General features: G+C 43.0%; 1 protein-coding gene across 2 annotated transcripts; it reads right to left on the bottom strand.

Annotated features, from left to right (window-relative positions):
* Positions 1 to 959: 959 nt before the first annotated feature.
* irx5a (iroquois homeobox 5a) lies at positions 960 to 26,515 on the bottom strand. Of its 2 annotated transcripts, XM_055648442.1 has the most exons (5): positions 26,047 to 26,515; positions 24,617 to 24,838; positions 23,874 to 24,279; positions 22,719 to 23,417; positions 960 to 1,221 (listed from the first exon to the last, which is right to left on the bottom strand). In XM_055648442.1, exons 1-5 carry the CDS (start codon positions 26,059 to 26,061, stop codon positions 1,136 to 1,138), a joined length of 1,428 nt encoding a protein of 475 aa, XP_055504417.1. In that variant the 5' UTR covers positions 26,062 to 26,515; the 3' UTR covers positions 960 to 1,135. The 2 variants fall into 2 exon arrangements, with proteins under 2 accessions (XP_055504417.1, XP_055504418.1); XM_055648443.1 differs by lacking the exon at positions 26,047 to 26,515 and having other exon boundaries at positions 23,874 to 24,209; positions 24,617 to 24,744.
* Positions 26,516 to 26,889: the final 374 nt, after the last annotated feature.

Genomic DNA, 26,889 nt, shown 5'->3' with positions numbered 1-26,889 from the left:
CTTTTAATGAACAGACCCGCAAAATCATTTCAAAATTTAGAGAATCGTTCAGCAAACATGTTTGTGTTAAATCTTTTGTGGAAAATTATGCTAATCTTAGCGAAGGTTTGTATGTCTCCTTGTTTGTCGTGTCAATGGATAAGCCTAGAATTTGTACAAATAGACAATTAGATGATTAGATGACAATCAGACAATTAGTCTGAAGAAGGGTTTCGGCCCGAAATGTTGCCTATTTCCTTCGCTCCATAGATGCTGCTGCACCCGCTGAGTTTCTCCAGCATTTCTGTCTACCTTCGATTTTCCAGCATCTGCAGTTCCGTCTTAAACAATTAGATGATTTTTTTTGTTTTGCATTAATTATCTCATTAGCTTCCATTCTGGTATAGCCAGAATATACTTTTCTGTGACACTACAGCTACAATATAGTAACAACACTATACTAAACATTATAGTTCAATAGTTCTCTGCACTCGACCCGAAACGTCATCTATCCATTTTTTTCCGCTGATGCTACCTGACCTGCTGAGTTACTCCAGCATTTTGTGTCTATCTTTGGTATAAACCTGCATCTGTAGTTCTACATTATATGGGACGGCACAGTAGCGCAGCGGTAGAGTTGCTGCCTTTATGCCCCTGTCCCACTTAGGAAACCTGAACGGAAACCTCTGGAGACTTTGCGTCCCACCCAAGGTTTCCGTGCAGTTCCCGGAGGTTGCAGATGGTTGGCGGAGGTTGCAGGTAGTGGAAGCAGGTAGGGAGACTGACAAAAACCTCCGGGAACCTCCGGGAACCGCACGGAAACTTTGGGTGGGGCGCAAAGTCTCCAAAGGTTTACGTTCAGGTTTCCTAAGTGGGACAGGGGCATTACATCGCTTTCAGTTCTCCCCGTGGCCGCATGGGTTCTCTCTGAGAACTTCCTCACACACCCTAAAGAAGCGACAGCTTTGTCGGTTAATTGTCTCCCTAGTGTAGGATAGTGGTAATGAGCGGGGATCGCTGGTCGGTGCGGACTCGGTGGGCTGAAGGGCCTGTTTCTCTGCTGAATCTGTAAACTAAACTAAACATGACGCTTCCTCGACCTTGAGGACCAAATTGGAGAGCAGAAGCGTTTAGGCAGCATCACATTGTGGCATGTTCATCCGGAATCTTGGTCGACAAAGACGGGTTGAGGTGAAGGCCCATTTTCCACGCTGCATGACTGTATGACTCTATATATCTTAGCTGCAAGACAAAATAACATGCGTGTACATTATAATCGGCAAGGACTTAAAATTTTGGAACTACCATTTCTTAATTTTAGCTTGGAAAAACAACACGAAAACCGGCCCTATGGCCCTCTGAATCCACGCTGACCAGCGATCCCCGCACATTTACACCATCCTACACACACTAGGGACGATTTTTACAATTATACCAAGTCAATTAACCTACAAACCTGTATGTCTTTGGCGTGTGGGAGGAACCTGGAAGAACAGGATAAAACCCACGCAGGTCACGGGGAGAAGGTACAAACTCCGTACAGACAAGCACCCATAGTCAGGATCCAACCCGGGTCTCTGGCGCTGTAAGGCAGCAACTCTACCGCTGCGCCACCGTACCTTGGTCCTAAGCAAGTCTTCTGCCAAGTAGTGAAAATCTAAAGACCCACCTACAGTTTCCAGGATCGAAGGAAAACGTTCGCAGTGAACTCGTGCAAGATACATTTCAAACCTTCTGTAAACAACATGTACAAATTCGTGTAAGAAAATGCTCTAATGTTTTTTTCATTATTTTAGAAATGAACGCAGATTTGCAATGGTTGCAACTGGAGTGGAGACACAGCGGTGGGTGCACAAATCTTGCACAATATCCACAGTGTTACTGTGAAGGAAGTCTAGCAAATTGAATTGATTTCCAGACCAACACATGACAGTTTCCAATCTGATATGCAGATCCCAGTCTCCAGTCTAATTTAGCTTGCTGCAATTTTGTAGCAGAACTAGGGGGAAATAACTCAATTAAAAACCGCTCCCCGCTTCCTGTCCCTCGTGAGAATAAAATAAGTTTGAATGTTAAATACAACGTGTTTGGCGAAGGAACGTGGTGATATAGTGAGATCCTCCTGATGTGAATCCCTGCGAACTGTGATTACATTTTGGTGAGTGCTGACTTGATGAGAAGGAACTTAGAATCAAATATGGGCAGAAAGTGACCGAGTAAAGGGCCTGTCCCACGAGCATGCGGCAAGCGCGACCTAACGTGGTCGCTTGAGCCATACGGCCTCGCGGGGCCGGTCCCACTTCGATCGCCGGAGCCATATGGAGTTGTGCGGAGCTGGTCCCGACATTGCGCGGGGCTCCGGAAAACTGACAGTGTTCAAAAACTCCGCCGCGGCAACGGCCTGCCGGCCCGCGGTCACATTAAGGCCGTACGCAGCGCCTCGACGGGCATAACCAGCGTCTTGACGCCGTACGCAGCATCTTGACACCGTACGTCATGCGCGAACTTCCCGTGGACTTCGCTCGAACTTCACATCACTCACTCGACCTCCGCGCGGCCCCCGCTTCTGGTTTGGTCGCACTCGCCGCATGCAGTCGCATGCTCGTAGGGTAGGCCCTTTATCATCAGCATCTCTGGAGAACATGGTTAGGTGACGATTCTGGTCGCCACCCATCTGAATGAAGTATGTATGATTTTCACCAATGGATAAAGCTGCTCGCAGTTAATTATGTCTGCTATTTTGAAAAAGTCACCTTTTTTCCCCTCCTTTTCCATTTTCATTTTGGCTATCAAGAGTCCCATTGTGAAAACGGGCTCCTGTGGAAAAAAAAATCATGTATTTGGGTAACAGCGATTGAGAGATATAGCATGGAAAGTGAGTACAGAGAAGGTTCACCAGACTGATTCCTGGGATGTCAGGACTTCCATGTGAAGAAAGACTGGATAGACTCGGCTTGTCCTCACTAGAATTTAGAAGATTGAGGGGGGATCTTATAGAAACTTACAAAATTCTTAAGGGGTTGGACAGGCTAGATGCAGGAAGATTGTTCCCGATGTTGGGGAAGTCCAGAACAAGGGGTCACAGTCTAAGGATAAGGGGGAAATCTTTTAGGACCGAGATGAGAAAAAACATTTTTTACACAGAGAGTGGTGAATCTCTGGAATTCTCTGCAACAGAAGGTAGTTGAGGCCAGTTCGTTGGCTATATTTAAGAGGGAGTTAGATGTGGCCCTTGTGGCTAAAGGGATCAGGGGGTATGGAGAGAAGGCAGGTATGGGATACTGAGTGGGACGATCAGCCATGATCATATTGATTGACGATGCAGGCTCGAAGGGCCGAATGGCCTACTCCTGCACCTATATTCTATGTTTCTATGTTTCTATGAAACAAGCCCACTGTGTCCATGCCAACCATCGATCACCCATTCACACTGGTTCAACGTTATTCCACTTCCCCATCTACCTACCCACACACTAGAAGCAACTTAGAGAGGACAATTAACCCGCAAATACGCGCGTCTTTGGGATAGGGGAGGAGACTGGAGCACCCGGAGGAAACCCACGCAGTCACTGGGAGAACGTGCAAACTCCACACAGTCAGCAGTTGAGGTTTGGATCGAACCTGGGGCTCTGGTGCCGTGAGGCTGCAACTCTGCCACTGTGCCACCTCTCAGTAATAGTACATATTACTATACCTGAGTAACACACATACATTTTAACCTTCTTATTGACTCAAATATACATTTTAGCCACCTTATCAATTGCTGTTTTGCAGCAGCTCCAGCAAGTGTGGCACTCTGCTGCTCAACTTTCCCATTATATTAGAATGGAAGTATTTATTTTGCTGGATGGAACAGATAAATTGCACCGTACATTGTTTGACCCATTATGTCGAAGAATACCATGAGTAACTGTGAAATTGCAGTATCGTTATTTAAGAACTTCTCCCTTGTTGAGCAGCAGTGCCTGCAGGAGTATTCTGAATGTCTTTATCTTGACATATCTCCTGTTGTCACTCGAGTCAATTTTTTCAAATTATCATTTAGTCGTGCCTTTCTATTTTAAACCCAAAACCCTTTGTGCCAGTTTGTCTTGCACCTTATCCAATTACTTCATTTTACCACTTCAATAGTCAAAGTGACTCAGGGCTGGAAACTGAGCAGGATTCTCTCCGCAGCACCTTTCCTCACATTTCTCATTTAACCTTCTATCAAATCATCCTTTGTCTCTCCAGTCCCCTCACGATGCCTCTGTTACATCTAAAAAATTACCAGGTCACATGGGTCAGACAGACTCAGAAGTGGATCATATAAGAAACCGTTGAACAAACCTTTTAACATCTATGAATAGACCAACGCTATCATTTGCCTTCACCTCTGGTATCACATGACACTAACCAATGATTCTTGACAACTTTACGTTTTAAAAAAAATATTTTGCTACCTTTTAAAACAAAAGTCAATGTACTTTCCATTTACTTTTTGAAACCTTTCTTTCTTTTAACTCTGCATGGTGGCATGTTTCTTTTGTGTCCATTTCTTTCTGCATGCACCTTCTTTAAATTTCTTGCCGATATCTTTATTTTCCTGCCTTTTTCTCCCTATTTCCATTTATCCTTCTTTCCATCAGCTATAATACTTGCGTCTCGTTATAAGTGTATACCGTTGCTTTCTTCGCTGGTGTTGTTATAGCCCAGGCTTTGTCCATCCCGCAACGTCTTGTGTTTTCTTTAGGCTTTTTTTTGGCGAGGTTCTAATCTCGCCGAACCAGCGAGAAAGAATGAGAAGGTTTAACATGAAGCCTTTAAAGTGGCTGAAGGCGAGAGGGTCCACGATAAGTGGATTTGAACAGAGGAGGTTCAGAGAGGCCGCAAGAATCTTCAATCAATGGGGGGGGGGGGGTTACGACACGGGGTGAAAAGGACTTGAAATGCCAGAGCAAGGGGGACAAAAGTGGCCGAAGAAAAATATCAGAGTCGCAAGGACGCAGACAATGAGTTCAGAAGTGAAATTTGGCAGCGGACCCAAGAATGGTCGCAGATGGCTTTAAATGCACAGCGAGGCTAAGATTGAGGGAGATAGATGAGAAGAAAAAGAAGCCAAAAAAACTGCAAACGAAAAGAAAGCCCAAGGGGCATAAGGTATATTTTATCAATATCTGATTAATCTAATAGCGTTACTGCTACTGAGATACTGAATGACATGTTCCTGGCTATTCTCTACATACAACAGTCACTACACCGAGAGAACATAATCACACTCCTATTTGATGAGCACTGGGCAATAAATTCATTAATCATCATTTTATGCCTCATCAAATCTTTTCCAAGCTGCTCCATGGGAGTTATACAAATTAGCCAGAGAAAAGGCAGTAATTTTAGTTTAGCTAGGTAAGTGCTTTTTGATTGCCTTCTTGAACAATGCTTCCCTTGACAAGCCAATAAATCAGTTCTTTCTGAACCAGAAGCACAGCAAGTGTGAACAATAAGTTCACATAGTTTTGCCACTGATTTTCGACGGAGAGGAAAAAAAGGGCCCAAGTGAATGGGGGTGAGATCAAAGTCCCCCAAGTTTATTGCAGAGTAAGGCTTTCTCCATCAAGAACAAGCAGTGAAGAGAAAAGATTTTGTTTTATTATTAATGAACAGGCGAAAAAGTCTGGCGACAAAAGGAACAACTGTATGTAGCTGGAATTGCAGCATTTGACCCCTGTGTTCTCCAGGCCACCATTCAGACGTATTGTCTTGCCATTTGTAAGGTTTGAAACAGGAGCAATATTGCCACTGTTGTACTGGGCGCCCCGCTGTGCTCCTGAGATATCGACATTCTCACACAGTTGGACAGGTGAGGAGGAGTGGTTACGTACAGCTAGGAGACACTATTGTCAAGGAAACAAATTACCAGGGAAGCTGGTAATACAGACTGCATTTAATCAGTGGACAATTGATTGCTTGACTGTTTCAGGTATTTGTGGAGTATGTCTTGATTTGTTGGGTGGTTTACAGTAACATGTGTGAAGCCTGGCGGGGATGCTATCATGTCTTTTTGAATTGCAGACTTGACAGTATCATCCTTTCTGTTAGGCTGTAAATCATCTCACTAATCAGCTTCCACCAAGCCAACATGCATACGCTGGCAATCAGCCGGAGAAGGCCTTCAGCAACGAAAACTGTGTTTGTATCAATAACTGTCTGCTAATGTCTCATGCATATGGATGTAGCACACACACACACACACACAAAACAAGTAAATACAGTGATACAAGCAGTCCTGTAATCATTGCGTTTGCTCCAGATGTCTGATTGTATCCCGCACGACAGAATAATCAAAGCTGCGGACACGGGAAAGAAAAATCTGCCCACTTGAAGTAACTTGAAACAGCATTTTAGTTCATCGGGCATTATCAGAACCTATCTGGAGAAGAAAATTAATTCCCCGAAGATAGACACAAAATGCTGGAGTAACTCAGCAGGACAGGCAGCATCTCCGGAGAGAAGGGATGGTTGACGTTTCAGGTCTTGGCCTGAAACGTCACCTATTCTATCTCTCCAGACATACCACCTGTCACGCTGAGTAACTCCAGCATTTTGTGTCTATCTTCGGTGTAAACCAGCATCTGCAGTTCCTTCCTACACAACATAAATGATCTGCAGTGGCTGAGGGTGCTGTTAATTTTTGTAGCGTTGAGCTTGTATATTCCACAAACCTCATCCCAAAGATGTACAGGTTTGTAGGTTAGAGTTGCTGCCTTATGGAGCTTGCAGCGCCAGAGACCCGGGTTTCGATTCCGACTATGAGTGCTGTCTGTGCGGAGTTTGTACGTTCTCCCCTTGGCCGTAGGGGTTTCCTCCCACACTCCAAAGACCTACAGGCTTATAAGTTCATTGGCTGGGTAAAATCGTAAATTATCCCCAGTATGTGTAGGATAGTGTTAATGTGTGGGGATTGCTGGTCGGCGCGGACTTGGTGGGCTGAAGGCCCTGTTTCTGCACTGTATCTCTAAACTAAACTAATCTAAATTAACCTGTACCACTGAAGAACATGCAGTTTAATTTCCCCTGCATGTAAAAAAAAACTCAAGGCTTCCTTTCAGCAAGTCTAGACACAAGGTATTTTAAGTACAGTTTGTCTCTTAGCTTCTTCATTAACTTTCTCTACACACATCACTGCATGCCTCTGAAAATAACTTGGCAAACTGGGAGCAGTTTATCTCTTTTATCTTGGGACCTGATCCAATTAAATAAGTGCACATTTACATTTGCATCTATCAAGCTTAAGCAAATAGAGTTTATGGTTTGCTTACAGTGAATAAGACTCTAGTTTTAGAGAAAAGCAGTATCTGAACAAAATATGTTATTTTACTATTAAATAGAAATGTAAACTATTATCTATTTAATAGTGTCATAAACCAAGTGTCAAGAGACTGTTGTCATTCTGGATATGTCATCAGAGCATAAAAATCAAATATCATCTTTGTTAAGTAATTGAATTATGCTGTCTTATCCGTTGCAGGTTCTGTGGAAGTGTGCAAATGACTCTATCCAACCCTTAACATTGATAATTGTTACTTACATTGATCCCTTGCCAACTATCTACAAGATTCATCAATGATATCCTCACTGCAAATGACACATTTTGTACAGCTCCAGAGACAAAAAACTCCATAAAATAGTGAAAGGCCTGGATAGAGTGGATGTGGAGAGGATGTTACCACTAGTGGGAGAGTCTAGGACCAGTAGGCATAGGCTCAGAATAAAAGGACGTACCTTTAGGAAGGAGATGAGGGGGAATTTCTTTTATCAGAGGAATGGTGAATCTGTAGAATTCGTTGCCACGGAAGGCTGCGGAGGCCGTCAATGGATATTTTTATGGTGGAGTTGATAGACTCTTGATTAGTACGGGTGTCAGGGGTTATGGTGAGAAGGCAGGGGAATGGGGTTAGGAGGGAGAGAGAGAACAACCATGATTTAATGGCGGAGTGGACGATGGGCCGAATGGCCTAATTCTGCTCCTCCTCTTCTTCTTGCGTATGGCGTGCACAGCCTAAAGTTGTAGGACAACTTGTTCTATTTGATCTTACTTGATTGTGCACGTCAGGTTGATTGCATTCATCGAAACAGGGCGGACCACGTGAAGGTTGCAATCTCCCACCCCATTCTGCTCCTATAACTTATGAACTTATGAACAGTTTTACAGAATTAATTTAACGTTTGTATAATTTCCATACATTAATTGGTTAATAGTGTAAAAGAAGGACATACTATTTTTAACATGATCTTGCACCTTTGTAAAGGCTGGCCCTTTTTAATTTAAATATTTTTCCACAATTCAAATTGAAGTCTAACCACAAAATAGATGTGGATCGAAAACACTGAGCAAAACTACATTGGCATCAAAATGATTCACCTACTGTTGCCCTATGACCTTATAGTTTCTTTGCAACCTTCCTTTGCAATATGCATCTTCCTTAATCGTGAACATTTCACAAAGTGAATGATTTCATTCCCTTTCTCTGGAATTTTACATTGGCACAGCTGGATTTTTCCCAATTGGTGCATTGATCTATTTCCAGGCTTGTATCTCTCCCTCTCAAAGTTCCCGGTCCCAGTCATTGTATTTATTGTGAGTCTCTATTTTCTTTTCAAATAACTCAGCAATCCTACGAAATATCAGCAGCGTTACAATTCCGCCTTCCTTTGCATCCTCCTTTGCATTAATGCAGGTCTAGCCTTCAACTACTGAAGCCACAGTCTCTGGAAATTCCTGCCTAGACCTCTGTACCTCAACCTCCCTTTCCTCTTATTTTTAGTTTGGAGATACAACGCAGAAACAGGCCCGAGTCCGCACCGACCAGTGAATCCCGCACACTAACCCTATCCTACACACACTGGGGACAATTTACACTATACCAAGCTAATTAACATATAAGCCTGTAGGTCTTTGGGGTGTGGGAGGAAACTCACACGGTCACGGGGAAAACATGCAAACTCCGTACAGACAGCACCTGTAGTCGGGATCGAACTCGGTACTCGGGCGCTGCAAGGGCTGTAAGACAACAACTCCACTGCTGTGCCATCATGCTGCCCCCTTGTCAAAATGATCCTTAACATCTACCTCTTTGAACATTTTGTGCTTACCCGTCCTTACATCTCTTTAGAAAAAGGATTTCCCCAGAGCTGCTGCCTGACCTGCTCCAGCAAGTTGTGTCTGCAGTATATTTTTGGTATAAACTAGCATCCTCAGTTCTTTCATTCTAACATAGATTTCTGTCCTTTGGTGCAAGTTCTTTCTGGGTAATGCTCCTCTGAAAAGTCACGAGATATTTACTGTCTTCAGGAGGCTTCACAGCTACTAGTTTTTGTTGTGGAAATTGTTCCTGGCAATGTTTAACATTCTTTAATGTAACTTCAATCTACTTCCTCCCTTCTTTCCCACAGAAAAGAAAACAGAACAGAAAATCAGCTTAATAAGCATCTAACTATAGGTGTCCCAGCCAAAGGCGTAGTGCTGGAGGAACTCAGCAGGTCAGGCAGCATCTGTGGAGGGAATAGAGAGATGACTTTCCAGCACAGGTCCCTTCTATACACTGCTTAGAATGGGGGGGGGGGGGCGAGAAAGCTGGAGGAAGCAGGTATAACACAGGTACAGGTATCCCAACATTTGACTGAACCAAGTGCCCATTGTAAATTTGGAAATTAAAATAAAAGATAGGGCAGCATGGTGGAGTTGCTGCATCACAGCGCCAGAGACCCGGGATCAGACTACGGGTGCTGTCTGTACAGAGTTTGTACGTTCACCCCGTGACCAGCATGAATTTTGTCCCGTTGCTCCGGTTTCCTCCCACACTCCAAAGACGTATAGATTTGTAGGTTAATTTACTTTGGTAAAAACTTGTAAATGTGTAGTTGTAAACCCTAGTGTGTGGGATAGTATAAGTGTGACGGGGATCGCTGGTCGGCGCCAACTCGGTGGGCTGAAGGCCTGTTTCCGCGCAGAATCTCTAAACTAAACTAAACCTAAATGCTGTACATTGTTCGTTGTCAGAAAGTTGTTCCATTTGAATGTTTACTTTTATTGTTCACAGTTGTTCCACTGTTCTTGATTAGTACATGGTGTCAGAGGCAATGGGGAGAAGGCAGGAGAATGGAGAGATAGATCAGCCAGTGATTGATTAATCGGTAGACTTGATGGGCCGAATGGCGTAATTCTACTCCTATTCCTTGTGAGCTTATGACCTTAATACTGGGACAGGTTTTCAATATGCTGACCAAAACTGATATTTGTTTGATGTGGTGAGGTTAGTTGGTAGAGTCATAGAATCAGGTGATAGTGCCACTGAGTTGCATGGACCACCCTGCCCATTTTGACCATTTTGTCCATCAATACTGATCTCATTTGCCTGCATTAGGTTCTTATTCTGCAATACCTTACCTACTTCAGTGCATGTGTGGAGTTTCTTAGATGTAATGCCTGCATCTGTCTCCACTACTCCTCTGGCAGTGAGTTCTAGATATCAACCACTTACCCTTTAAATCCCCTTTAAAACATCTTCCTCTCATATCAAACCCATGTCCTCTTGCTTTTGATACCCCCACTTGGGAAAGATGATTCTGGCTATTAACACTATATAATATGTCTCTTATTATCCTTCGCTCCGGGGAAAACAAATCCTTCTTATGCATCCAGCCTCTCTCCATGACTATAGTCCTTCAATTCAGGCATCAAGATGACTCTCTCTCAACAAGACCATATGTTTCCTTTTATTTGGCGAACAGAACTGGATGCAATATTCCAAGTGCAGTCCAACCAGTGTGTTTTAAAGTTAAAACATAACGTCCCAACTTTTATATACTATGAAGGCAAGCATGCCCATGGTCTTAGGGGAAGAATGGATTGTACGTGGCATTAACATAGACAACAAAGAGTTGGAATAAATGGATCCTTTCCAGTTGAAGGTAAGTATCCTGGGATGTATTAAGGTGAGAAAGCAAAGTGTAAGCAACATATGTGGGGCAAGTTTTTTTGGACAGAAAGGTGGGTGTCTGGAATGTGCTTCCATGGGTGGTGATGGAGTTGGATATGATAACGGCATTGAACAGGTTTTACGATAGGCACGTGGATATGCAGGGAATGGAGGGATATGGATCACGTTCAGGCAGAAAGTTCAACTTGGCATCATGTTCAAAATGGAAATTGTGGGCCAAGAGTTGAATCGTTATCTAAATGGAGAGAGAATGCAACCGAGTAAAGTTCATCAGGATGAGTGTCTTTATTTAAACATACAAGATCCTCAAGGAGTTTGACTAAGTAGATGTTAAGATGTTCTTACTAGTGTGATAGTTGTGAAGAAGAACACTTTGGCCAAAATAAGAGGCCTGTTATAGCTGAGGTGTGTAGAAATTGTGTCTCTCGGAGGGTAGTGAATCTCTGGAATTCTCTGCCCCCTCCCCTCCATAATAGTCCTTCTAGTTCCACTGTTCTAGATATTAATGTGCATCTATTTGACGCGTCAAAACTATTTTACAGACCAGAAGAACCTTTTCCAATGATTAAGTGGCTTTTCATCCATTTTTACAAGCGAAGCTAAGACGAAGAACTGCAGGTAGACACAAAATGCTGGAGTAACTCAGCGGGACAGGCGGCATCTCTGGAGAAAAGGAATGGGTGGCGTTTCGGGTCGAGACCCTTTTTCAGACCCGACCCGAAACGCCACCCATTCCTTCTCTCCAGAGATGCCGCCTGTCCCGCTGAGTTACTCCAGCACTTTGTGTCTACCTTCGAATTAAACCAGCATCTGCAGTTCTTTCCTACACGAAGACCTGCAGTCTCCTAATGTACAAAATAACATAAATGTGTCTGCTCCGCGTTCCTCTTTAGTTCTATTAGCAGAATATTCTGTAGTTTATGAGCTTCCTACTCAGTCAGCTGGGAGAATATGGTGTTTGCTTTTCCCGGTTATATTGCAACCAGTGTAAGTCGAGCCGCTTGTACAAACACAGATCTGGAAATGTCATTCCTAAATTACGCTACAGAAGTCACCGCCGTCCAAAACTGGAGTTGGCTCGCTTCACTGTAAAATGCAAATATCACTGCGAGTCTGTGCATGCACCCATATTCCCAAGAATATCTATAGAACCAATTCTGAGAATGAAGAAACGAGGAACTGCAGATGCTGGTTTACCAAGGAAAAACACAAAATGCTGGAGTAACTCAGCGGACCAGGCAGCATCCCCGGAGAACAAGGATGGGTAACGTTTCAGGCCAGGAACCTTCTTCAGAGTTTGGATTCTGAAAAAACGGTTACCTGCCCATTCCCTCCACCGAAGCTGCCTGACCCACTGAGTTCCTCCTGAGTTCCTCCTCTGAGTTTTTGCTTGACAATGGATTCAAAAGTTCAGTACACTTTTGATGGACCTAAAAACCTCTCTATATTAGTGTTGAGTTGATTAGACACAAAATGTTGGAGTAACTCAGCGGGTCAGGCAGCGTCCCCTGGAGAGAAGGAACGGGTGACGTTGACGAACGGGACCCTTCTTCGGACAACCAGATGAAGTCTGATGAAGTGTGCAAGAAGGAACTGCAGATGCTGGAAGATCGAAGGTACACACAAATGCTGGAGAAGGTTCTCCACCCATTCTTTTATCCAGAGATGCTGTCTCACTCGCTGAGTTACTCCAGCATCCGGTAATAATCCAATACCTGCAGTTCCTTCCTACACATATCGAGTTGATTAGTTATATATGTGATAAATCGACTCATAAGAGGAAATAGAAAGGCGGTTTAAACCGTACACTCGAAGTGAAAGAAGTATATCGCATCATTTAAATTCTAGCTCGCCATCTGAACGACAGCAAGAATTCTACACCGTCACCCGTTGTTCCCTCTGGACTAGGGAAAACGAGATTAACATGTATCTGAATAAGGGTTCCGACCCAAAACATCGCCCGTTCCTTCTCTCCAGAGACGCTGCCTGTCCCGCTGAGTTACTCCGGCATTTTGTGTCGATCTTCGGTGTAAACCAGCATCTGCAGTTCCTTCCTCCACACTTTGTGTCTGTGTTCGGTTTAACAAAGGACATTCTGATTCATCTCCGTTGCTTTTGCACTGGTTTTGAAACCCACTTATTAAACGCAAACTAAACATGCGTTTTTTTAAAGTATATTTTCCTTCTGAAAACTTGTATAAATGATTATAGTAACAACTTGCAGGCCGAAGCACAATTTCAACGTACATATTTAAAAGTTTTGTTTTAATAATGTTTTTATTGCAAATTCTTGCTTACGCACCGGCTCGATTTCTATACTCTGAACCAGAAACGTTGAAGCCAATCAACTATCAGTCATTTTCAGGAAGGATTGTCATTAGAAACTGACTGCAAATGTGCTCTAACGTATCTCAGTCCAGGCTTTACCTTTCTCCACTCGAGCCAGAGCCAAAGAAACAGCTGGGCTGAATTTTTAGCGCCTATAATTAATTAAGAGCTTCATTCTCGGGATTCGATGATTAAATAAAGCAAGACCCCTTATCCCCTTTGCGATTTCACTGGAAGTGCCTACTCCAGCCTGGCTCTCCTGGTCCCACGCCGGCAGTCCAGTCTAATCCCTTTTTGTCAAGAAAATGCCACAAGATTGCAAGTAGACACAGGCACAAAGGGTTTTTTTTTTAACAGCTACTTGTTCTGCAGTCGCTTCTGTTTTCTCCAGCATCTTGCATTTTTGGTTACTTTTAAAAAAAAGAATCGATGGGTGGAGAAAGCTGACAAGTATTAAGGCATTGTTGTTTTTCTGGGGGGGGGGGGGGGGAATTCCTGGTAAGACTTGGTGTGCTGCCAGTCACACATGTCCTTACTAATAATCTTAACTGGGTCAAAAGTGATCGGATTCCCTTTACACTTTCTAACTGAATTTTGATGTTGTTCTGAAGTGGCAGCCTCGCTCTTCTCGCTGCCTCTAGCGGTTTATTTGTGTAAACTTGATTTGTGAAACTGACTTGCACACATTTGGGTAATAACAATAAACTAAACAGCATGCCACGTCGTTTGTCAACAGACCGCTATTATGTCATTAATTTTCGGGGTGTTTTGTTTTATTTATTTTTTAATCCGTAATCTATTCATATTTCCGCTCCATAACCCAAGTTACAAAAGGGAACAAGATCCCGCAACCGAAATCTACAACGAAATCTACAAATGGCATGGGGGAATGATGAGAGACGCCAAGCAGAGATAGAAATCGGGAACTCGGTTTGTAATTTTGGTCAAAAAATAAAGAGGTCAAAAAATTTTTTGTATAATCCGTGGAGAGTAAAAGGAATCGGCCGTTCGGCCCCTCCGACCAATCTACTAGCCCAAAATGCCAACCAATTCTAACGTGACAGGGAACCTGTGTCTCGATTCCACGCACTCGTTTTTATTTAACAAATTAAGCGCTTAAGGTTGCCCTCAAAATATGTAGGAAGAAACTGCAGATGCTGGTTTAAATCGAAGATAAGCACAAAATGCTGGGGTAACTCAGCGGGACAGGCAGCATCTCTGGAGAGAAGGAACGGGTGACGTTTTGGGTCGAGACCCTTCTTCATATACCCCGCGCCGTTACCCGTTCCTTCTCTCCAGAGATGCTGCCTGTCCCGCTGAGTTACTCCAACATTTCGTGTCTATCCTCGCTGTATAACCAGCATCTGCTCTTCCTGCCTACACGCCTCGACACTTACCTTTGGCAAGGGTGATGCAACTCAATTATACTGGGTGATCCTTGGAATATGTAACACTTCTGTCTGCATCTAGTCCTAGTCAAAAAGGCGTGAGTTTGAAAATGTCATTTCAGATAATTTCCCGGAATAACCTCCCCTATGGATACACATATTAGGAGCCAAAATGCAGACCGTTCATGGAGGGGTCGGTCAACTGCTGTTTATTTCAACCGATTAAGAATTGTTCTCCATACAACCCATTTTTTCTCAAGAACACTTGAGGCTTTTGCAAAGTCGCGCTGCACACGGTGGCATGAAACGCGCGTTTTAGCATGAAAAATTTGAGCCCGATATAACGCTGACTAGTGTCAATTTAGGGAAATAAATAACTAAGATCGACACAAAATGCTGGAGTAACTCAGCGGGACAGGCAGAGAGGAGAGAGGGGACGGAGAAGGAGAGACGGACTAGTCAGAATACAACGACGCCCTTCTAAGTACACATAAGTATTTGTACGGCGCGTATAATTCTCAATTAGACCAATAGATAATGCACGTAAAATTAGTTGTAATTTCTATACTAAAATCTATTGGTTTTCTAAGAAAGGGTCTTCAGATGGCGCCGAGCGCATTGTACGTACAAGGCATTTTAAAGCAATTAGGAAAACAGTGGAAGAAATTATTAACTCTCCACTATAATTTGATTTACTTACGTTAGTGATGGCCCGAACATTCATTACCACACTAACAGAACTACCCTGACATACGCAACACAGTGGCTGGCGATGTATAAGCAGTTGCCGCAGATTTACCATCCGCGGCGCCAGCCAGCACTTCAAACAAAGTTTGTGTCGTTTCTTTTTTTTTTAAGGTCTCGTCCGTCATCCCATGTTTCCCTACAAATGTATCCTGCCTGCTTTCTTAGCGGTCTCCCCGTTGGGTGCGTGTCAAGGGTTGGGATCAGTGCAATGTTTCGCTCTGGGTACAGAAGCGAGTTTCCTAAATCTGCTCGCAGGACACAGACAGACGACTAACATTTCAGCCCAAGCAAAACCGGGCCCTTTGATCATCGCGATCAGCTCCAGATGGACTCGATTTGTAGGCCATTTTTTAGTTTTCTCTCCAAATGATTATTTATGTAGTGTGCAAACGCCACCTTTTACTCCCCGACGCAGACACAAGAGCACAGAAGCAATCAGCTCACACCTTGTCCGGAAGCTGGAGTTTATTTGGGGGTGACGGCGGTAGATTAAATAGGCCGGCTCAACTTTAACCGTGGAGAGAGAGAGAGAGAGAGAGCGGGCACGGCCAAATAAGAAACAGCTTCACCCACATAAACTTTTCAAGTTGCATAACAACTTGGAATTGGACTTGCCATGCAGCTTTTGATAAACACAATAGCTGATTCCAAAGTATTACCACGTGTTAAGTATTCTCCGTATTTGAATGTTAAGTCCTGTTTTTTTTTAAGTCAAGAGTTTTTTAAATTGTCATATGGAACAACGGCATTCTTACTTGCAGCAGCACAGCAGAATATTAACATGAATGTTTTAAGGGACTTAAAGAAAACATTGACTGCATATGGATTGGCACAGTTGGCAAACTCACACCGATATTTGCTTTCAATTCCCGATTGCATGTATTATTGTGCGATTCAATATGTTCTGTAACCAGTAAACCACGGACCCCTCGGCAATAAATGGGACTATTTGGAATATTAAATGTATTCTGGAGGGAAGCGTGTGTGAGATCGCGCCAACCCAGCTAAAATGTATTGGTCGGAATTATCCATTCTCTTTCGAAGCGCCGAGGCGAATCGTAAGAGAATTTAAAGTTTTATTTTAAAGGAATACCGGTGAATAATATGAAAATGGTTCTGATCATACATCTCACGAGAGTTATAAGTTGCAAAACAATACCTTGAACAGTGGAGCGTTTGAATGCAGCGTGTGATGTGTGTGGCACGATTTTATTTTGATATCACCAGCAAATTAAGAATTCATTCGAAGATAGACACGAAATGCAGGAGTAACTCAGCGGGACAGGCAGCATCTCCGGAGAGAAGGAATGGGTGACGTTTCGGGTCGGGGCCCTTCTTCAAATTCCTTCCACGCATTCATCAATTTTGTGATGAATTAAAATAATCTTCCCCTCTCCCTTTCCTCCCTTTCTTTTATAGTGGTACTGGGTTTGTCCGGTAGGAAGATAACAAGGATAGTGACAACGACTAGTTCATTGCTTTCAGCGACTTGTCAAGAGTCGAGAGTGTTTTATTGTCATGTGTCCCAGATAGAATAATGAAATTCTTACTTGCAGCAGCACAACAGAATATATAAACATAGTACACTGTAAACAATATGATAAACGGGGAGAAAAAAGGTCAGTGAGTGTATATATATATATAATCACAAATACACACACACACACACACACACATATATATATTAGATCACTCTCACACACACACACACACACACACACACATATATACACACTCTCACACACACACATATATATATATACACACACTATATATACACATATATATACACACACATATATATACATATATATATACATATATATATATACACACATATATATATATACACACACATACATATATGTATATATATATATATATATATACATACACATACATATAGATCACTCTCACACACATATATTATATATATATAGATCACTATATAGAAATATATCTATATTTATTTATATAGAACACACACACACACACAATATATATATATATATATATATATACACATGTGTATATATATATATATATATATATTGTGTGTGTGTGTGTGTTCTATATAAATAAATATAGATATATTTCTATATAGTGATCTATATATATAATATATGTGTGAGAGTGATCTATATGTATGTGTATGTATATATATATATATATATATATACATATATGTATGTGTGTTATATATATGTATGTATATATCATATGTATGTATGATATATATATATCCCCACACGTTATCCAGTCGGTTAGAAGGAGCCGAGGGTAAACGTCTCGTTTCTTCCGAGATGATTGCATTGCCTGGGCCGCCTGGAGGAATTCAGCAGGCCAGGCAGCATCTCTGGAGGCAATGGACAGGCGACCTTTCGGGTCTGCACCCTTGTCCAGCCTGATTTTCAACACTACTACAAGTCAGACGCGAAGATGCGAGCAGTGATACTGTGCCGTGTCATTCCCTCCCCTTTCTCCCCCTGAGGTTGCGAACGACCGCTGCCCCGTGTCGCTCCAAAGACTATGCAGTGGAAGAAGAATGTCAGGAATTCGTGCCTGGGAAGGGGACGGAGACTTTTTCACCTCTCGCTATTCAATAGGGACGAGCTAGAATGGGCAGCTGCGAGCTGAACGGGCTACACAGTCCTGGTTTGGAATGGAAGGGGGCTGATTTCAACGGGATAATGCCAAAATCAACTTCCCGGTTTAGCGCGAGTTTGTTTTCCCTTAATAGTTCCTTTCGCTTGATCCTTGGTTACCTGGAATACCGTAATCCCCAGCGATGGGGCGACATCCAGTGTTTCTCCTCTGCTTAAGGTCCCTTGTGAATAAATGCAAACGCTGTTTGAATTAATACTATCTGTCTTTCACCTTTCTTATCTTGTATCGATATTTTATTTAATTATTAAAGATGCGCATTTGCATTGTCACCCTTCCTAATATTACAAACAGTGATATCCTGTAGAGAGGTTTCTTACATAAATACGTGGGTGTCATATCTATATGGGCCATCAAAAGTGCATTGATTTGCATTTTCAAAACTTTCTGTAAAGCCTTATCTATTCCAGGGTGTTTTGTTTTGTGTTTGGCAACGTTTCGAGTATTCCTCGGGCCTTCAGTTTCAAACTTAATAGACCCTGTGAAAATAAACCTTGTTTTCCCTCCCTCGTTTTACCTGCTCTATGCGACAACAATCCGAAGATCTGCATCGTTACCCGCTGGGTGTTTAACGCAATGCGGTGGGTGTGTGGGCAACTTAAAGATCAGTACTAGGAACATCGTAAGCGGTATCAGCACTTCTTAAAAAAAAAGTGTTTGCGGTACTTTAAAGTCGGATTAGGTAGCAGCCTGACTGGTGTGAAATGTTTTTTTGGTGGTGGGGAGGGGAGAGGGGGGGGGGGGGGGGGGGAGGGAGGGGGGGGGGGGGGGGGGGGGGGGAGGCGTGGGGAGGTGATGATCAAGAACATTTGTTAAGTACTGTTTGGTATGAAAATGTCTCGTCTGAATTTGAACCGCTTAACCTCGATCAACCCTTCGTTAATTCCCTGCTTATTTTTCAAGAAGTCATCTATTTTCGATTTTAACCGAGGACACCAGTAAACCTGGGCTGGGTTAATGGACTGTAGTTATTTACATCTGTGCGCCTATATGCACATTGCTGCTCAGTCAAGTGCGTGAACATATAATGCTCCACCAGTCACGAATATTCTGCATTGCCTACTGATAGCTGTGATCAAATAATACATATTCCGAGCGTTTGGAAGAAAGGATGACTGAGCTCAGAGCACCATTAAATGTTTTTTTTTTTCATTTCTTAAGTGGGTGAAACTAAAAAAAACGCAGGCACCCTGTAAGAAAACTGTTGTGATCTTGCATCGGCAGTTATAAATATTAATACATTCGGCCACCGGTCATCCTTGAGATAAAAGCTGCCCTCGGAGGAAGTCTCGTGTGAGATTCTACAACTGCAAATCCTACGCAAGCCATCAACCTCCCAAAAACCATATCATTTAGTCAAAAACCACAAGGTAACTGGAATCAGGTCTGGGGCTTGGGAAACACTCACTGTGTGTGTGAAACACTGGCAACTGCGTTTGTAAATCTGCGCTTACGCACTTGGAACAACTCACGAGAGATCATTTCTTTATAGAAAAATATTTTTAAAAATCAGCTTAGGACTAATGCCGCCTGTAAAATACTAATCCTTGAAAATTAAGTAAAGATTAATTTAATTCCTAAAATAGACACCATAGCCACACTACTAATTTGCATAGTTTCCATGTTTAAAAAAAAAGCAATTTACTACTAATTCCTTGCTTGAAATTGATCATAACTTTAAGCTGCAGGTTATTTTATGTGTTGTATAACAAAAAATTACACTTCAAGAAACCAGATGGGGGAGGAGGCGAGGAGAAACTAATAATTATGGCCTTGGTTGATGATATATTGCAATCACACCAAACAAGCTAACACTTTAACACCAGATAAAAATAGAAGTTCTGATTTGAATTTGAGTCCGAGAGACTCCGAACATTTTTGTACTGTTACAAGGGTATTTATGTTCGCCTCCTGAGACGTTTTCGCACAATTTACTGAAAGCCTAGAAAGATGAAATGAAGTAAGATTAATAGCAATCCACCGTTTAACAATCCTGCTGGAGAAACTGTAATTTAAAGAGAACTGATAAGTAAATCTGCCCTTTTTTCTACGCTTTGTTAAACTCACTGCTATTACACATTTAATAAGATCAGTCCGTGTCTTTTAAATGGGGAACCAATCATCGAATGTACTTTATAGGTAATTGTAAAAATAACATTGCAAAATGGAAATAACATATTGTGCATCATATTCGTTGATTATGGATAACTTTTGTGTGTGTGCCTGTGTCTGTATGTTCGTGTGTGTATGTGTATGTTCGTGTGTGTGAATGTGCCTGTGTGTGTGTGTCTGTATGTTCGTGTGTGTGTGTGTCTGTATGTTCGTGTGTGTGTAATTTCGTGTGTGTGTGTGTGTGTGTGTGTGTGAATGTGTGCGTGCATGTGTGAGTCTGTGTGTGTCTGTGTGTGTGTGAGTGTGAGTCTGTGTGTCCGTGCGTGTGTGACTGTGTGTGTGCTGCACCTGAAAATGTTTAGGTTCTGAATTAATCATAGACCAATGACAAGTAATTCTGAATATGTCTAATTGGTTATAATGGCAGCAACGTTAAACTTCATCCAGTGGAACTGACTGCGATATTAAAAATATATATTTTATTCATCTTATTTGTGGAACCATCTAGATTGTGATAAGTTAACAATGCAATTGTTAGGAAAAATCGCTGAATCTCTGAAGCACAGGACCGAGAAATACAAATTCCACAGGCAATTAGTCGTTAACTAAATATATATACGTGCCAAGTACGAAATTTACATGAGTTCATTTCCATTCAATAACCTTAAACCACCCATAGTTCGGGCAGAATTGCACTGTCGTTAAACAGGCTATGTATCTAAATTCAATTGAGGAAGATGGGACTGACATCTTCAATTTAATTGCCACTAAAAATAAGCCTTTTTTTGTTTTCCCCTATTCTGTGGCGAAATAATCAGATGGTCCGTCATTAATATTTGATTTCCCAATCTGTTGATCTTTTAAATTAGGCCGCTCGGATTTTGACTGCGGTTCCACAGAAGCTGAAAACAGGAAAACATCAAGTCGCGTTTGGAAAAAATCAGGCTGAGATTTTATTTACAAACATTTCCGAGTCCATTGTTTCGCGAGAGATAGAGAAGAAGAGGAAAAAAAACAGCCGCATAAATTAGTAAAAGCTTACAAAAATACATTTCAAAGATTTGTTTTACTCTCGCCTTCTTCCTGCCCACTCCGTGCACAGAGACAATATTTCACAAAAAAAAACCTGGTTATCGTCGCATCGCACGTCCAAGTACGGTGACATTTTCGGGTCAGTGGCCGTATTCTCTGCAAATAATGAGTTGAATTTCTTTCCCATATTTCGTCAAGATTTATCATCATTTGTTAGTCCCCGGGTTTGTGAATTGGGAGGTTTGTGTTGAACAAAGACTGTTATTTGAGGCTGGTGTGTGTGTGTGTGATTTTATTAATTAAGTATAAACAAAATCTTTTTGGCACTTATTGGAAAGTAGCACGGGTTTCTTTTCAGAACAAGTCTGACACCTACCTGCGAACCGGGGAAAAGTTCAAGTTAACACTTTTGAACTGAACGGGGGACTCCAATCTCAATCTCATCGTAACGTTGAGGATGGGAAAATATAGGCAGGGAAAATAAATACCCTAAGAAAAATCTTGTGGCCAACACCGGGGAAATTAAACGAATTTACGCGATACACCAAAAAGTAGTTGACTGTGCGAGAGTTGGTGATGAGAGAGAGGGCTATAGGCGACATTATCTAATGCTGGTGTCACTGAGTGTTCCGTTTTCATTGCCTCGTATATCGCACCACTATGCCTTTTTTTTTGCGATAGTAATGAGGACTAAATTTGGCATAAAATCGAACTCATTAGCAAAGTTCACCAGCTGATTGCTTTGCATAAAACACGACACTGATTAGATGTAATTAGGTTAAAGGATGGCACTTGAGTTTTTCGCCTTATTATTCCAGCCAGTTTTCTCTACTTCACCAGCTGCACGGTTAAAGTGCCACACTCTCTAGTCTGGATTAATTGTCTTTTAAAGTAACGCATTAACAACCCTTAAACAAAAAAAAACAAAACAAGCCAACAGCAATGCTTGCCTGGGTGTGTAAGCTAAAACTGTGTTTTAATTAAATATTTACAATTTTTTTTTGCCAGCAGCGATCTTTGATATTCTGTATTTTTTGTGTGTGTCTTTTGTTGAGACCTTATTTTCCTCCGATTTCCAGAGAAACAGCTTTCGTCTTAAATTAAATTGCTACCGTGTTAATTATGAAACACTTCAAAAAACAGATTTATATTATATATGTATATATATTATACGAAAGAACAACATTAATATCTGTACAAGAGACTCATTTCATAATTTACTTCAAAGAGGGTGTATTATCCTTTTTTTAAATACAAAAATGCTACATTAAATATACAGAATTAGTCTCAATACAAATTAATCCGTGGTTGGTTAAGACGGGTTTTTTTCAGATGTTACTTTCGGACAGTTTGAATCGACCGTTTGGAATATAACAGGAACTAAACTTCTTTGTTACTTTATACCACATAGACGGCGAAATTTGCCATGGCAAGATAATAGTGTCCAGAGATTCGGCGAAGAACCATTATTAAATGTTGGACATACCTTTCTTCAATTCATAAGGCGACGCGTCCTTACACTGGTCTAGTGGCGCCGGGCTCTTTGTTTTAGATTCTGGACACAGTTTTGCCAATACTTCTGCTCTGCTTAAGACAGTCTGACTTAATCCATTAGAACTGAAGTGATTTGTGCTGCTACCTCCGTGGTGGCTGTGAAGGTGTCCGAAAGTGCCATAGTTCGTGTAGCCCGTGTAGAAGGGAGAGGTGTAGTAGAGGGGCCGGCCCAACACGGCGCTGTTCGGGTAGGGGCAAGGTGAACGGCTCGGCGATGCAGCGCTGGCGGACACAGCGCAACCGTGGCCCGAGCAAGCGCTCGGCTGCTGCTCGTTGCTTTCTTTCGACTTGTCCGAGGTGGCGATCTCCGCTAAAGACCACAGTTTGGGCTTGGAGCTTGCAGCCGGGGGCGAGTGAATGACTGAAGTCACAGTGCAGCTCGGCGTGTCGCTGGCAAGAGTATGGACTAGGTTTGTATGTGCATTTTCCAAGTCGGAGTCGTGGCTTTCGCGTCGGAGCTCCGTTCGATGAGGAAGAGCCAGGGCTGAAGTTGTAGCTTTGGGCGAGTGAAGGGTCTCTTTTTCCTCCGAATCTTTAAATTCCGAATCGCTCAGGATCTGCTCACTCTCTTTACCGAGGTCTTGTTCCTGAAACCTCTCGCAAGCAATTTCTACCACGTTTTTCTGCTCCCCTGTTTCAAAGAGTTGAGAGAGACAATAACATCACATTTCATTAATCAAACATTTTAATCGCGATCTAATTGCATTCACTTCACAAGAAGATTCACAATTGTACACATGTTTAAACTCTACAATGGGATTCACTTTCAAGCAGTATTTCTAAAGGGTGTGTAGGAAGGAACTGTAGATGCTGTTGCCTGACACCGGTGATAGACACACAAAATGCTCAGCGGGTAAATGCTGGAGTAACTGCCCGTCCCGCTGAGTTACTCCAGCATTGTGTGTCTATCTTTCCAAACAAAAAGATATTAAGGTTGCAGAGACATTTCCACGCAGCGAAAATTACAATTCCCACGAAAATCCGGTGTGTTCTTTTTGCATATGCGTGCGTTATAAATAATACACCAACAATCAACCCTGCGCCATTATTGGAATTGATTTCTCTAAAATATTCATTAATTTCTTACCTGGCTCTGGCTCCGACGAGTTCTCTTTCTCCAAAGGTTTCTGCGGTTCATCCTCGTCGTTTTTCTCCAGATCAATGTTCTCTTCCTCCTCCTCGTCCTCGCTCCTGTTTCTCGGGGTCCAAGTCATCTTGTTCTCTTTCTTCAATCTCCGCCGGGCGTTGGCGAACCAGGTGGACACTTGGGTCAGGGTCATTTTGGTGATGATGGCCAGCATGATCTTCTCGCCTTTGGTGGGGTAAGGGTTCTTCCTGTGCTCGCTCAGCCAGGCTTTGAGGGTGGCGGTGGCATCTCGGGTGGCATTTTTCCGGTAAGCCGGGTCGCCGTAAGGGTAAGAGCCTAGAGGGGCAGCGTACGGATGATATCCTATAGATCCAGCCATGCCCGTAGTGTGATCATAGGGAGATCCCTGTGATTACAAACAGCCGTCAACATCGCGTTTTGTACCAAACGCATTCAATTGTAAACCCTTTTTTTCCCCAACATTGTGAAATAATATATTTAAACCTGCCAGCTTTGGAAGATTATTGGAGCAGCTGATTATATATATATATATATATATATATATTAAACATCATTCCCTCTCCCCCCCCCCCCCCCCCCCTCCCCAACGCTTATCTAAAATCAAATAGCGTTCAAATAACAGATTGAGATGCATGGAAAGTTTGTGAAGAAGGGTGCGTTAGACGGTGTCGGCGAAGCGCCGTTCATTGTGTGGTTGAAACACAGGCGAAAGCAGAACTTACCACGTAGGAAGTGAAGGCAGCGGTCGGGTCGGTGCTGTACTGGAGGTGGCTGTTGTAGCCCGGGGAAGGGGCGCTGAAGGCGGTCGAACCGGCGTAGGGGCTGAAGGCTGACCCCGACGAAGACCGACCAAGTTCATCCGTCCTGGGTCCCGAAATGACGCTGGTGCTGTAAGCCGGGCACGAGTAAAGAGCTAACGAGGCTGACGGCTGGTACAAATAACCCTGAGGATACGACATGGTTAGTGATAGTGCGCTTCTGTGCGCGAATCAGGACACCTTTTTTTTTCCAAGGCTTTACAAAAAAAAATATATATATATATATATATAATGTGGAACTGGGCGAACCGGAGCCACGCACCGGCAGATTGCCTGGGTGGGCGTTCTCAGCTCCGAGCGGACTCATCCGCTGTTTACTTGCTTGTAGAAGTTTTTCTTTTGCATAGAGCTGTCTAGAAAAAAAAAGGTCCTGCGAGATGCAAGTTGGAAAATCGGGACTTCTGACGCCTTCTACGCACTCAGAGCTCCTCCTACCATGGGTGGTATCAACATAAGAAAGCTGTAGCATGCTGGGGTACCACAGCTAACCTAATGAGAGAATATCTCTCTCTCTCGCTCTCTCTCGCTCTCTCTCGCTCTCCCTCCCTCTCCCACTCTCTGTGGCGGAACAAGAATCATTTCAAGACTCAACTGCGCCGGCCCCTGGATGGCAATCTTTTACCAAGCAACTAAACTTTAGTTTGCTCGTGGCTCAACGTGACGGTAGCCTGGCGAATCAGACCACAGAGGGTGGAAGAAGAGACAGAGAGAGAGAGAAGAGAGAGAGAAGAGAGAAAAAAAAACAGACACAAATGTGAAACTTGCTGTTGATGTGCGCCAATTAAAACGCTCCCAAAACGCTACCTTCCTCAAAACGTGCATGAAGGAAGGAACTGCAGATGCCGATTTACGCCGAAGATAAGCACAGAATGCCGGGGTAACTCAGCGGGACAGGCAGCATCTCTGGATCTCTGAAGAAGCGGTCTCGACCCGAAACGTCACCCATTCCTTCTCTCCAGAGATGCTGCCTGTCCCGCTGAGTTACTCCAGCATTTTGTGTCTCTTTACGTTCCTTAAACAATCATTGAAATTTAAATTCGCAGGACATTTAAATTCCCGGAATGAATTACAATGTTGGCGTGTGTGCCAGCGAGGCATTACAGCTGTATAAAATGTTGTAAAGGATAGGCTTTCTTTCAAAAAAGATACAAAATGAATGCAGGGAATATGATTCTTTAAGATAGGGTTGAAATTATTTGTCTGAAGAAGGGTTCCGAGCCGAAACATCACCGAACCTTTTTGGCCTGAGATACTGTCTGGACCCGCTGTGTTACTCCAGCATTTTGTACCTTCACCTTCTTTAAAATATAATTTACAACGCGCTAGAGACTCACCCAGCTCGTCTCCATGAACCCCGCGAGTTACCCGGTCAAGAGTTCCAGCAATATCGGTATCCAGCCGGTGCCAATACTAAATGATGCACGGTGATGCCGGCTTCGGCGCCTCGCTTAGTCGAGTGAGAGTGCATCTGGCTTTCGCCCTTCTGATTACCGGCCAGTGACTTAGCTGTGAATTGTGTGCGCCTGTGTGTGTGTTTGGGCATCGGGCGAGGACAGGATCGGCAGTGATGGTCTGGATGTGATGTCACTTGCCCACCCAGCTGACTGTCACTGTGACCACGGATCAGGAACTAGAAGGTACCTCGCTTCTCTTGCAGTCGGCGGAAGGGATTGGTCTTAAGGTCATAAGCGGTAGCGGCGGAATTAGGCCATTCGGCCCATCAGGTTTACTCCGCCATTCAATCGTGGCTGATCTATCTCTCCCTCCTAACCCCATTCTCCTGCCTTCTCCCCATAACCTCTGACACTCGTACTAATCAGGAATTTAACTATTTCTGCCTTAAAAATATCCATCGACTTGGCCTCCACAGCCCTCTATGGGTTGAGTTGAGTAGAGCTTAGTTTATTGTCACGTGCACCGAGGTACAGTCGAAAGGTTTTTTTGTGAAGAAGGATTTCGGCCCGAAACGTTGCCTATTTCCTTCGCTCCATGGATGCTGTTGCACCCGCTGAGTTTCTCCAGCACTTTTGTCTACCTTTGATTTTCCAGCATCTGCCGTTCCTTCTTAAAAGCTTTTTTTTGTTGCATGCTAACCAGTCCGCGAAAAACCAATACATGATTACAATCGAGACATCCACAGTGTACATATACATGATAAAGGGAATAGCATGAATAAC

Source organism: Leucoraja erinacea, chromosome 17 (genome assembly GCF_028641065.1).
Source record: "Leucoraja erinacea ecotype New England chromosome 17, Leri_hhj_1, whole genome shotgun sequence".
NCBI classification, from domain to species: domain Eukaryota; kingdom Metazoa; phylum Chordata; class Chondrichthyes; order Rajiformes; family Rajidae; genus Leucoraja; species Leucoraja erinaceus.
The sequence above is the reverse complement of the archived record's forward strand: the minus strand, read 5'-3'. Positions and strand labels throughout refer to the sequence as shown.

Bases quoted from the DNA above. Each gene is read 5' to 3' on its own strand.
- irx5a (XM_055648442.1), bottom strand. The intron at 24,280-24,616 runs GTAAGTTCTGCT...TTGTAATCACAG, and splicing joins CTGCCTTCACTTCCTACGTG to GGATCTCCCTATGATCACAC. The intron at 1,222-22,718 runs GTATGTCCAACA...TTTGTCTTGCAG, and splicing joins GCCTTATGAATTGAAGAAAG to CTAAGATATATAGAGTCATA.